General features: G+C 34.7%; 1 protein-coding gene across 1 annotated transcript; it reads right to left on the bottom strand.

The window, feature by feature from the left end:
• Nucleotides 1–1,883: 1,883 nt before the first annotated feature.
• On the bottom strand, nt 1,884–2,522 carry LOC129228507 (uncharacterized). The gene has a single exon (XM_054863187.1). The coding sequence runs from the start codon at nt 2,520–2,522 to the stop codon at nt 1,884–1,886; it is 639 nt and encodes a 212-aa protein (XP_054719162.1).
• Nucleotides 2,523–12,998: the final 10,476 nt, after the last annotated feature.

Here is a 12,998-nt window from a genome sequence, read left to right as displayed (position 1 = left end):
AGATTGAGTTATAATTAACAATCCACTTATTACAATTTCATTCATTGTTTTTAAATAACTTCGCGATAGCTGTTACTTGAGGGATTTCACCCCAAAATACTAAAATATAATACTAATTTAATACTAAAAATAATTAAATAATTAAATCAAAAAATAATTAAATAAAATGTGATAAATTCAATAAAACTCTTGAAAAGCATATGTAGTGATAAAATGTAACTTGAGTGCGAAATTTGCTTACTGGAAAAAAATTAAATAAGTTGATTTTGAAAATCCATGAAAATTTCTTAATGATAAGTGTTTATTAATGCTAAGAGTAAATTGATTCCAAGTTTTGAAATGAATTTCAGTAGAAGTTATTTTTCGGTAAGTCTATTTTTAAAATTTGCTGACATGAAGTTTTGATACTCGACTTATAATTTTAACATTTCTTGGGTTCTTCATTGATGTTTAACATTTTTATGTGATGTTTTTTATTTTACCGTAGGTAAAAATAATTAAATAAAAGTGAAATTTATAAATTGTAATGAAAATTCTGTTAATGAAATTAGTTGGTTGTAAAGTAATATTTTGGAAAAGCTGTAATGAATGATAAATAGTAAAACGCAGTAAGTAAAATAGTAAAGTATGGTAAAGTAAAATAAAATAGTCAGAGGGGATTTAATTCATGGAAGTTGAAAATTTTGTTTTATTCCATCAAGAGTGTTTGCATGAAAAAAAAAATATAGAAATGAAAATATGATTAACTTAAATATCGATGATAAAAAATAATTATTAGAGTTCATTAAATGAAATGCGATAAATTAAATGAAACTCATGAAAAGCATGTGTAGTGATAAAATATAACTTGAGTGGGAAATTTGGTTACAGTAAAAAATTATTTAAGAAGATAATTTTTTAAATTCATGAAAATATTTGATAGTGATAAGTGTGAATTAATACGAAAAGTAAATTGATTGTAAATTTTGGAAAATTAAATGGATAAATGTATAAAAATAATAACGTATGTGATAATGTAAAATAATAGCAATGAAAAAGAATCAAAGACGATTAAATGAATCTAAATCGTAAATGAGTTGCTATTTTAGTAAACTCAAACTAGAGTGAAAAGCATTTTAGTAGGAACATATTAAAATCTCTTGTGCTAAGAAAAATAAATAACTTTTAAGCATAATTTTGTAACTGGAATAAATGTATGATAAAATGATTAAGTTAAGTATTAATGAAAAAGTAATCATTAGAGTTAATTAAATGGAATGTGATAAATTCAATGAAACTCTTGAAACGTATATGCAGTTGTTGCGCGCCAAAGTAAGTTTCTAAATTTAAAAACTCTTACCATCTATTTAACTTCTTCAACGCTTCCAAAAGTCGCGGGGCAATGAAATCATTTGTACTGAAGTCTTCAGATATTCCTTCGTGTAGAAATTGTGACACAAACACTTGACCTTTTTAACTTAGAAAAATTTAATTACAGCACAATAAACTACAATGTTAGTTGCAAATAAGGGGATATTTCGATAATTGGGAATCTGGCGCGGTCGTATCATTTTTGGCGTAAATAATTTTATTTTGGTAACCCAGCTGATTTATAGTAACCCTATGTGAATATGTGTTTCCAGTCTCTTTGTTTAGATTTATACCTCTCGCGCAGGCGCTGGAGCAAAAAATTAACGCCAATGAAGAAAGATCGCCAGATTCCCAATTATCGAAATCTTCCCGCAAATAAAAACTTGTTAATTAATAAACACAACATAATGAAGATATCGGCAACGAACTCTCTCGAAAATAAAATCTCAAGAATTTTGAATATTACATACTGCTATAAGAACTGCTACGAGGTGCGCGAGTCCGGCTAATTTATTTAAACTTAACTACTCAGTTCAGTTCAGTTCTTGGGCGTTTTCCACACTCCCCACCTTGAGTTCAGGGCTCGGGACTCCGGAACTCAACTTCAATGCTGTCAGGCTAGGTGATGAACTGGTGGTGGTGGTGCAACACAAATCCTCAAGAACAGTCACAGGAGGGGGTTTTAACTTTTGAAGCTCACAAGATGACACCGCTCCCAACTCCAGAGAACACAACTTTTTAACAGGACGAATGAAGACACCCGTTTTTGTCTTGACTTTAGCAACTCGCACACATCCATCCTTACTTGTGAACACTTCTAGAACTCTTCCGAGTGGCCAGTCAATTCTTTTACAGTTATCTGTCCACACGATAACTAAGTCACCAACTTTTAGAACTGGAGAATTATTTCTATTAGTCACAGGTTGTCGCAACTGTCCGAGATATTCCACTCGAAATCTCGAACGGAGATTTTTTCGTATTTTCTGTGTATACGCGTGACGTTTATTTAATTTCTGATGATCCAGCACATCTAAGTCTGGAACACCGATTTCTCTAATCTCTTGCAAAAACATAGAAGGTGTAATCGGGGTAAGATCTGGAACGTCATCACTAACGTAAGTCAACGGTCGCGAATTTATGATACTCTCACAGTCGCAGAGGACTGTTAACATCTCTTCATAATCCAACGATGTTTGACCCAAAACTTTTCTTAAAATTCTCTTCAAAACTCCTACTAACCTTTCCCAAAATCCTCCCCACCAGGGGGCAGAAGGGGGGATGAAAATCCAAGCAATAGAAGAAGCAGTAGTTTCATCTTGAATCTTTTTCCAATCAATCTTGCTTAATTGGTTTTTTGCGCCAACGAAGTTCTTTCCGTTATCGGAATAGATAATTGACGGTCTGCCTCTTCTCGCGATGAATCTCCTCAACCCCAAAAGAAAGTTATCTGTAGACACTGAAGTCAACATCTCAACATGAACAGCTCTATAAACAGCACAGGTGAAAATCAAAATCCAAACTTTTGAGTTATCTTTGAGTATCAAGGGTCCTGCTAGATCTATTCCTAGAATTTCGAAAACTGATGCATCTTTTACACGATTTTCCGGTAAAACACTTTCCTGAACTTCGGGCGGTTTAGAGTTGAATCTTCGACACACAATACAGGACTTGATTGCCTTTTTAATGGTTTTCCGGCTCTTCAAAATCCAGTACTTTTCTCGAAGCGCTGACATAAGCAGTTGTACGCCACAATGTCCTAACTCTTTATGTTTCCACCGAATGAGACTAAGGACAACCGGGTGTTCGGAGGGAAGTACAACTGGAAGCTGAAAATGCATGTCATCATCTCTAAAAAATATCTTCGTTTTCACTCGAATCAAGGCATCGTCGCCTACGATTGTATTGATCGATCTTAATCTTGCGTCAGGATTTCTTCCAAAAGCTTCTGATTGAATTTGCTTTAAAATTACTTGTTCAGCCTTTTGAAGCTCTTTACTGTCAAGAACACCAAATCGTCTATCTTTTTTGAATTTTTTACAATTTTCTACAAATCTGTAAATCCACGCGGTGATTCGTAGTGGTTTAACGTAAGAAGAATATCTGTAGTAGTATTTTCCCTTATCTTCGGAGTTAGTAGCTGTGATTATAACTTTCTTCGTTTCTGCGTTCACTACTTCCATGGCAGGCAGAAATTCGTCTTTCGGCCAATATTCGGCAGATCTCTTCAACCAGTCCGGTCCGCACAGCCATTCCGTACGCAATAGCTTTCCTAAGGTACATCCTCGGGACGGAATGTCAGCTACGTTCATTACTCCTGGTACGAATCTCCACTGTTCAATTTTTGTCAGTCTTCTGATTTCTTGAACACGATTTTCTACGAATGTTGCCCACGGGCCTTCCTTTTTTATCCCAAAATAGCACATCCATAGAATCTGACCAAAAGACAGTTTTTACGGCTTCGAGACGTAAGTCGCATATGATGGTGTTTGCTAATCTAGCTCCAATCGAACAAGCTAAAAGTTCAAGACGAGGAATCGTAATCTTTTTTAAAGGAGCAACTCTAGCTCTAGCGGCAATCAAATGACAAGTTACTGGGGATCCAACCTGTTCCACTCTAAAATATATGCACGTAGCATAAGATGTCTTGCAAGCATCACAAAAAATGTGTAAAGTTATGTCTTTAAGAGTAAATGGCAATTTGGATAAACGTCGGGATATTTTTAGACTGTACAATTTTGCAATCTCATTTTTCCACTTCTCGAAACGCTTCACTAATTCATCGGGAAGCCGAGAATCCCACGAAGCTTTGATTTTCCAACATTCTTGTAAAATTATTTTGGGTATCAAAGTTATTGGGCAAGTAAAACCAATCGGATCGAAAATTTGATGTGTAACGGACAAAATAGTTCTTTTTGTGATTGGTCCATCTATTGTTATTTTTCTGACATCGCACGACAGCGTGTCTTCAGCGGTGTTCCACAAAAGTCCTAAAACCGACACCGGTTCACTTTTTTCCAAGTTAGCGATTTCAGGAATTAATGCATTACTCTGCCAACCTCTAAGATCAAATTTTGCGGATGATAAAAGCCTACAAGAATGTTCACGGAAATTTTCTAATTCTGCTACGCTGTCTACGCTAGCCACACAATTATCCACATAAAGAGAATCTCTAAGTTTTTGCGCAGTTTCTTTAAGTTCATCTGGGGCTTGATCGAGATGGTAAGCAAGTGTACCGGCCAGAAGAAAAGGGCTGCAACTTACGCCAAAAACGACACGAGCGTGGCGATAAATTAGTGTCTTTTCTGGATTGCCCTCTGCCCACCACAAAAAACGCAAAAAATCCCTATCGGCTGATTGCAAAGCTATCTGTAAAAAAGCTCGACGAATATCAGCAACCACCCCAAACTTTCCAATCCTGAAACGGTTCAAGATGGTAGTGATCAATTCTATCAAATTAGGCCCTTTCTCGATGCAATCATTAAGAGATAAACCTCCTGGTAAATGAGCGGATCCGTCAAAAACTGGACGAATTCTAGTAGTCGAACTTTCCTTAACTACTGCTCTGTGTGGGAGATAATGAGAAGCAGTTTCAGTTTTATTTTCTGAAATTGGAATTTTTTCTATTATTCCCTCTGTTTCCCATTCACAAAAGACATTTTCGTAGTCCCCCAAGTTTCTTGTATATTTAAGATTTTTTACCGTATTTTTCAAACGTTTTTCTGCCAAATTTTTATGATCATTTAGCAAATGAGGATCTTTTACCCACGGTAAAGAAACAATATATCTCCCATCCTCTTGCCTTCCTATTGTATCTCTAAAATGCTTTAACGCCAATTCTTGGGATTCTTTTTTATTTATTTTCTCACCTGGATCAAGAATTCCCAAAGAATCTAAATTCCACAAATCATTTATTTTAGCGTCATTAACATGAAGAGATAACAGTAACAGTGAATTATCTACGTTAGCTTTATTTGAGTCTTTTCCCATGAGTGTCCATCCCAACTTAGTTTTAACAGCAACTAAACCGTTCGAAAAATGTCTGATTCCATTCGTGTATAATTTATCCGCTATATCCGCTCCTAACAACATGTGTATTTCATTATTATTTTCTTCATACAAACATGTTTTACTCATTGACGATATATCACTCAAAAATATACCAGCCCGCTTCAAAATTTTAATACACTGACCTGTCTTAGCCTTCGGAATAAAAGCGCAAATTTTCTTCTGATCCATTACTTCAATTTGAAAACTATGCTTCCGATCAAGACTACTCAAGAGCACAGAATAACGATTATGCTGTTCTGTAGTTTCTATCCCTCCAAAAAGCCCATGCTTAACAATTTCAGTTCCCGAACTCTTTAACCCCATTTTATTTGCAGCAAATTACGAAATGTAACTTTTTTGTGACCCTGAATCGACAATTACACGCAGTAAATGTTCTAAACCTTGATTTCGAATACGCACAATTAAAGTTTGCAAATAAACTTCATTCGACGAAGATTGGTTTGAGAGGACGGAATTTTCAGGAGGGACATTCTTATCTACGTTAAGTTTCTGCTTATATTTAGTAAAACACATTAAAGAAGAATGTTTTCCCTTACAATGCTTAAAATTTACGTTTGCTTTACAAAACCGAGAAATATGCTTCCTAATTTCTAAACACTTGAAACACGCTCCCTTTTTCATCAGGATATTTTTCCGTTCTTCTAGCGATAAATTACTGGCAGATTCACATTCAGAACTGAAATGGGTAAATGAATCGCAAAATACGCATTTAATTTTTCTGGGATTTTCTATCTCATCGGTAGAAATCAGTTCAGACGCGGTAGCGATTTGTTTCCTATTCTTCCTTGAATCATTTCTAACACGGTTTTCGACAGTGTTTTGCCTATGTGGCGCGAAAGTCTCGTTGGGGGAAATTTGATTTATGTTAACTGACATAATATGCATTGCTCTTTCTCGCGACATCAAAGATTTTGACAGAAAATCAAGTAAGTTTGTCAGATTTGAATGGGTATTACTTTCTAATTTGCTATATTCTAAAACTAAATCCGCAGGAAGGATTTTTAATAGCAGGGGGCATAATACACTAGTGTAATTTTCCGATGACAAACCTAATGCTTCTAAACACCGTATTTGCGTTGTACAGTTGTCATAAAATCTTCGAAATGCACGAACATCATTAGAGTCTCTAAGAGGTTGCATATTGATGATATTATTCATATGAGCACTAATTAATAAGTCAGTTTCAGCATATCGGTCCTTCAATGCTCTTATCGCGTTATCATAATTTTCAGCTGTAATTGGAAATCCTTCAACTGTGTTCATGGCAGTTCCACCTAAATATGCCTTTAGGTAGTTGAATTTGTCAACATTGTTCAAAAGTTCATTTTTATGTATCGCAGATTCAAAACTGTTCCAGAATGTTAACCATTGGCTCACATCTCCGTAAAACTTCGCGATAGTCAATTTCGGAAGTTTAACTCGTATAGTACTGTTGCTGCTTGTTTCAAAGCTTCTATTTTGATTTTCGCTGATGCGACTGACTTCCAACGAATTCTGACGCATTTCATTAATTCGTTTAGTAGCTCGAAACTTCCAAACAGTCACTTTCTCGCGATATTCTTCCGAAGTTTCAATTTCTTTTTCGAGTTCGTTCGGTTCAAAATTAGCTTCTAGTTCGCTATCTACAGCGCTTAGCATTTCAAATTTTAAAGTTAATATTTCTACAAGTTCTTCCACGATGTTTGCATCCACCTCACTCTTTGCCAATTCTGTTTCTAGCTTATTTACTGCTTTTGTTACAGCAGCTCGCATTACAGCTCGCTTTTTACATAAATTTTCTACACTTTTTGACATTTTAGGTTGAATATCTTCATTTGTTTTAGACATTTCAACAAAGTTCTTAACTTTTAAATACAAATCAAATAACTTCACTGCAGTCCCGGCAGGGATGCCATGTTGCGCGCCAAAGTAAGTTTCTAAATTTAAAAACTCTTACCATCTATTTAACTTCTTCAACGCTTCCAAAAGTCGCGGGGCAATGAAATCATTTGTACTGAAGTCTTCAGATATTCCTTCGTGTAGAAATTGTGACACAAACACTTGACCTTTTTAACTTAGAAAAATTTAATTACAGCACAATAAACTACAATGTTAGTTGCAAATAAAAACTTGTTAATTAATAAACACAACATAATGAAGATATCGGCAACGAACTCTCTCGAAAATAAAATCTCAAGAATTTTGAATATTACATACTGCTATAAGAACTGCTACGAGGTGCGCGAGTCCGGCTAATTTATTTAAACTTAACTACTCAGTTCAGTTCAGTTCTTGGGCGTTTTCCACAGCAGTGTTGGAATGTAACTTGAGTGCGAATTTTGCTAACTGGAAAAAATTAATTAAGTTTATTTTTTAAAATCCGTGAAAATTTGTTAATGATAAGTTTTAATTACTACTACGAGTAAATTGATTGCAAATTTGACATGATTGCAAAAAATGAAGACATGATAACGTTTCGAAAAATTTGAAGGTTCGATTCCTGTCACTACTTATGAAAAATTTCTAAGTTTAAAAATATCAGGAAAAAAAAGGATAAAGGTAAAACAAGCGAGAAAATTATCAAACTCTAACATATACTTAAAAAAAAAAAAAAAAAAAATATATATATACTTAAAAAAAAAAAAAAAAAAAAAAAAAAAAACAGAAACATGCAAAAGTTTTCTTTGATAGCAAAAAATTAGAAAAAAAAAGTTTGATATGATTATTATTTTTATTTTAGATGAAAGCACTGTTAGGATTTTTTCAGATAAATTGTTTTTGAGTAATCTTCCATTTCAGCATGAGAAAAAAAAATTATATTGAATTTCATTTTAACTTCCTCTAGATCGAAAGCATTGGTGGCTTAATTGGCATGCGCGCGTCAATTAAAGCGTCAATGCTTTTTGGTGGACGCGTGTTCGATTCCCGGCCGCGACATTCTGTAAAAATAAAAATAATTAAATTCGCAGAAATATTCAAAAGTCCGGAAATAAAAATCAACCTCTCAATAGATGGCGCCACGAACGTTAAACATAGCATAAGTTAAAGCATAGCAACAAGTGTTGCCAACTGAAAACTAAAAAACTCTGGTTGTAATAACAACCAAAAACTTTGACGTTGCCATTCAAAAAGTGAAAAACCTCCTAGTTTTCTATGACTAGAAAAACGACAAAGTCCAAAAAAGGCGCGAAAATATTCAAAAACGCGGGGAAAAAACCTCGTAACCTTCTAGGAGTCCTCGCGGCGGCCCTGGGAGGCGGCTATCAGGAGGAAGATCAACCCAAGGTCAGAGGGGGAGTGAGAGGAGTTGGGAGGGGGTGGAGGCTGAGGAGGGGGATTGGGAGGCGGCTATGAGCCGCAGAGCCGCCTCCTGGCCCAGAACCCCCATTTTCCCACTACTCTGAGGCTCTTAACCAATTCTCATCAAAAGATTGAAACCGTTATTAGCTAGCATTCAAAAATACATGAATGTATTTTAGGAGGAGCTTTTAAGTGATCTCGCGAAAAACACGCAAAAAATGAATATAAGATTAAAGTAATACTAATAATAAATATTCTGTGCTTTTCCCACTTTCTTCCTTTCATAGTGACATCAATACGAATTATTAATTGTTTTTAAGAAGTTACTTAAAATGAATGATTACTGATCTGTAGAAATTCTTTGATATTGAATAATTACGCACAAGGGCGCCCATATGCAAAATTTTAAGGGGGGGGGGCTCAAAAATTTTCCCCGTGAAAACCGATTTCAGTGCAGATTAAAGATGTTAAAATTTGACATTTTTTATAACTTATTCATTATTGGCTTATATTATTCATTAATGCCTGGAAAAGAAATTTTTATACATTTTTGCAAAGAAAAAAACACTAAAAGCAAGGAAGTTCTCATTTCTAAGGGGGGCTTGAGCCCCCCTCTTGCCCCCCTTTATAGGCGCCCTTGATTACGCATTGTAAATAAATGGGAAAGAAAGCAACAATTTTTTATTTTGAAAACCCCTCCCAGAAAAATTGTCTGGCTGCGCCACTGATTACAACTTAAGTATGGCTTAAAGAATAAAGCTTTTATTTACTGAAAACCAAGCTAGATAAATTAACTAAGCTTTCTTCAAACATAAAATGACAAAAGAACAAAAGCTATTGTTGCCAAATAATTTAATTAAAATCAATATTGCCAAATAGCGTAAACAAGTATTATATTACAGTACTCCAAAAATGATTGAAATATTAGTACAGAAATCCGTCTTTTGCGGATATTTTACGTTAGGCGTAAACAACTTAGTATTATACATTTTTATTTAGGTTGAGGGTTCGGCCACCACCGCACTAGTGTGGTGTATATTCGGCTTCGTATTAGAAGTGATGCTGCAATTCTAGTACGCTCTTCTGAGGCTAAAAATTTGGTCCTGAAAAAGGACAGACAAATCAGACACCGAATCCATTAATAATTAAGACGCAAAATTCAATCTTTACCGACCTATAAACTAAATCAGAGAAAACTTTGTGATTTCTAATTTTTATCTGTTGCTATCTCATATTTATTACCAAATTTAAAATGTTTGTAATTAATTTTAGCAAGATTTTTGAAATCAGCCAAGTCCGCGCGCAAGCGCAGTTGAAATGGCAAATTTGTGATAACCGGGATTTAACGTCCGGTGAACAACCGTGTTTACTGTGAAAATGAATGTAAATGGAGGTTTCATTATTTATCTTGCGCTAAGTACCAAAAGGTTAGATATGTAACTTTGCTGACTTTTCGTTTTTAATTTTTTAATTAGTAAATGCTTTGAAATTCCGAAATATTGAAAATGCCGACTCAAACTGATTTTGCCGACTGGATGAAATCACTGGGAGGGTGAGACACCCCCCTCACCCCCTATAGCGACGGTCCTGGTAGTAATATTAAAGAATCGCTTCAAATACCGTCCCGTAATGGTCTAGGAAGATTGGGCGCCGCAGATTGGTCACCGTAAATTGGGCGCCGCATATTGCTCGCCGGGAACTTTGGGCGCCGAGTGTTTTGGGCGCCGGAACTTTGGGCGCCGAGTATTTTGGGCGCCGGGAACTTTGTGCGCCGAGCATTTTGGGTTCCGCGTAACGTTATGTGGATAGCGTTCCTTAAATGTTTTTTCACTGTAGGAAAAAGGTTTGGAGTAGAACAATTTTCATTTACCTTTAAAAATAAATTTATGTTAATGTTTAGGATATTAATGCATATATGCTGCTTTTCTGTATCCTTCTCTTTTTACGGGGTCCTGAGCCAGTTGCCAAGGACGAAAATTTGATGCCGATTTAAAAAATACGTTTCAAACAGCAATGCTTTAGCTGGTTATCCCTCTTTGAGCGACGGACCACCCCCGTCAAAAGTTACGACACTCCTCCAAGAAGACCCCCTTCCTCCCCCAAATATACAAGGACCGTAAGACCCTTTTAAAGTTATAAAGAGAAATTCCTCCTTAATGTCTTTTGGAAAGTTGGAGTTGGGCAGTGGCGTAGCTAGACCCGACTTTCGGGGGGGGGGGGGGGGTTACTTCTTTTACATATATATAATATATATATATATATATATATATATATATATATATATATATATATATATATATATATATATATATATATATATATATATATATATATATATATATATATATATATATATATATATATATATATATATATATATATATATATATATACTAGCTGACCCAGCCACGCGTTGCTGTGGCAAAAAAATTGGATTAAAATACATTTTTACTCATTATTTTGATAGAATCAAATAAATATTTTTATTAAAGCTTAAAATTGTATAGCCGATTTTAAAATATATGAGATTGATAATGGGCGTGATTCAATGTAAAAAGGATTCCTAAATGCTCCTGGAAAATTATGGGCAGCTGATGTGGCCAATTTCTGCCAATAACATGTCATGCCAAAACCCGGAAAGTTTTCCGATAAAAGTTAATAACGTTCCTGAAATCATTTCGGAAGCCTCTTGAAAAATTCGAAGATCTTCCCGTTTGAAGTTAGTCGTGTTTCTGGAACTTTAATGTAAACTTAGAAAGGGATACAAAAAAAAGCTTAGCACCTTTCTGATTTACTAAGGAACTTCTAAAAAGCAGTAATGCAAACATAGCCAAAGCTTAGCCAGAACTGCAAGCAAGTATCGAAAATTTTTACTCAGTAACGTTTCGGATTTTTTTTTTTTTTTACAGTGCAGGCTGAAGAAAGTACTTATTGAATTCAGTAAGTACTAACTAAATTTTCTATGGAGAAAGCACTATACTTACGCTTAGTAAATTTTGTAAGTATGACTTCTGCAAAAAAAAATAATAATAATAACTTGAAAGTGATAGCAAATATCGAAACTGATTGTAAAATACCAAATGGAGAAACTAAGGGTAAACCACCATACACTTTTAGATTCTACACTACATTTTATTCACCTCAGCTTTCTCTATAGTTTGTAATCAAAAACTTCTTTACAAAATACACTAACTAAATTAAAAACATATAAAAATTAAATTTTTTCAATGAAGTAGATAACATTGACTTCGAACTATTGTTTCTATTATTTGAAAACTGAAAACTGTCTAAGCACTAAGTTGTGCATAATGTTCTTGCTTAACCAGTCTTTTGCTAATACGAAAAGTATGATAACTTTCCACGTGTGAGTAGGCGATATATGGTTGCCCATAACAGAAATATTTATGTTTCATGTCCAAACCGAAAGAAGACATTGTTTGTTCTTGAAATCTATTTATGGTCTTTGCAAAAGCTAAACGAATCAGAAATTGAAGCCTTTCAAATGTGTTTGAAAATTATGACGCTATTAATGGATTACGTGGCAACACAAACATTTCTCCTTTAAACTTTCCCGACAAAATTGTTGACTTTTGATGAAGAAACATGTACCGTTTCGTAATTTAGGTGGGTTTAAATTGCGAAAAAGAATAAATTGTTCAGTCAATTTTCAACCGGAAATCGTGTAGTCGCATTCCTGGTGTATCCAGGGAATTTAAAAATTCAGTTTTAATGTTTACTGCTTTGTTTTCATCGACAAATGTATTAGACTACTCAGCATCAATGGGGAGCTTTTTTTCCAGCCGTCAGTAATGGCTCATTATTCGCAATAATTGTAGCTAAGACAGCGTCATTGCTCTGTTGTTATACGTTGCAAATCAGTGTTAACTAAGTCGGTGGCCCAACTCTCAAGTGACGGTATATCATAATAACTAAGTGGCAAATTTGAAATTGAAACGCAAAAACCTTCAGTTAAAACTAAAGCTTCATATTGATCTCTGGTGTAAAATCTGGATTTGGACATTTGTGTGTTTGTTAAACTTTATGAAATACGTCTTCAAACGTGAAAGTTATGTAGTTTCTCCTTAAAAAATAATGATTGTGTTGGATAGTATTTCGTCAAAATTGTTTTAAACAGTTGACGAATACTGTTTCTCCTTATGTCAAACCTGCATTAGAAAGTGTCAACTCCCAATGACTTTGTGCGACCAATAAATACAATTTGCGACATGCATCAGGATATGTATTTGACAGTCGGCAATTGACGATCCACAAATATTCCTGTCTGTTCGGAAATGTTTACC

Source organism: Uloborus diversus, chromosome 8 (genome assembly GCF_026930045.1).
Source record: "Uloborus diversus isolate 005 chromosome 8, Udiv.v.3.1, whole genome shotgun sequence".
NCBI lineage: Eukaryota > Metazoa > Arthropoda > Arachnida > Araneae > Uloboridae > Uloborus > Uloborus diversus.
This window is presented reverse-complemented; position numbering and strand designations above follow the sequence as displayed.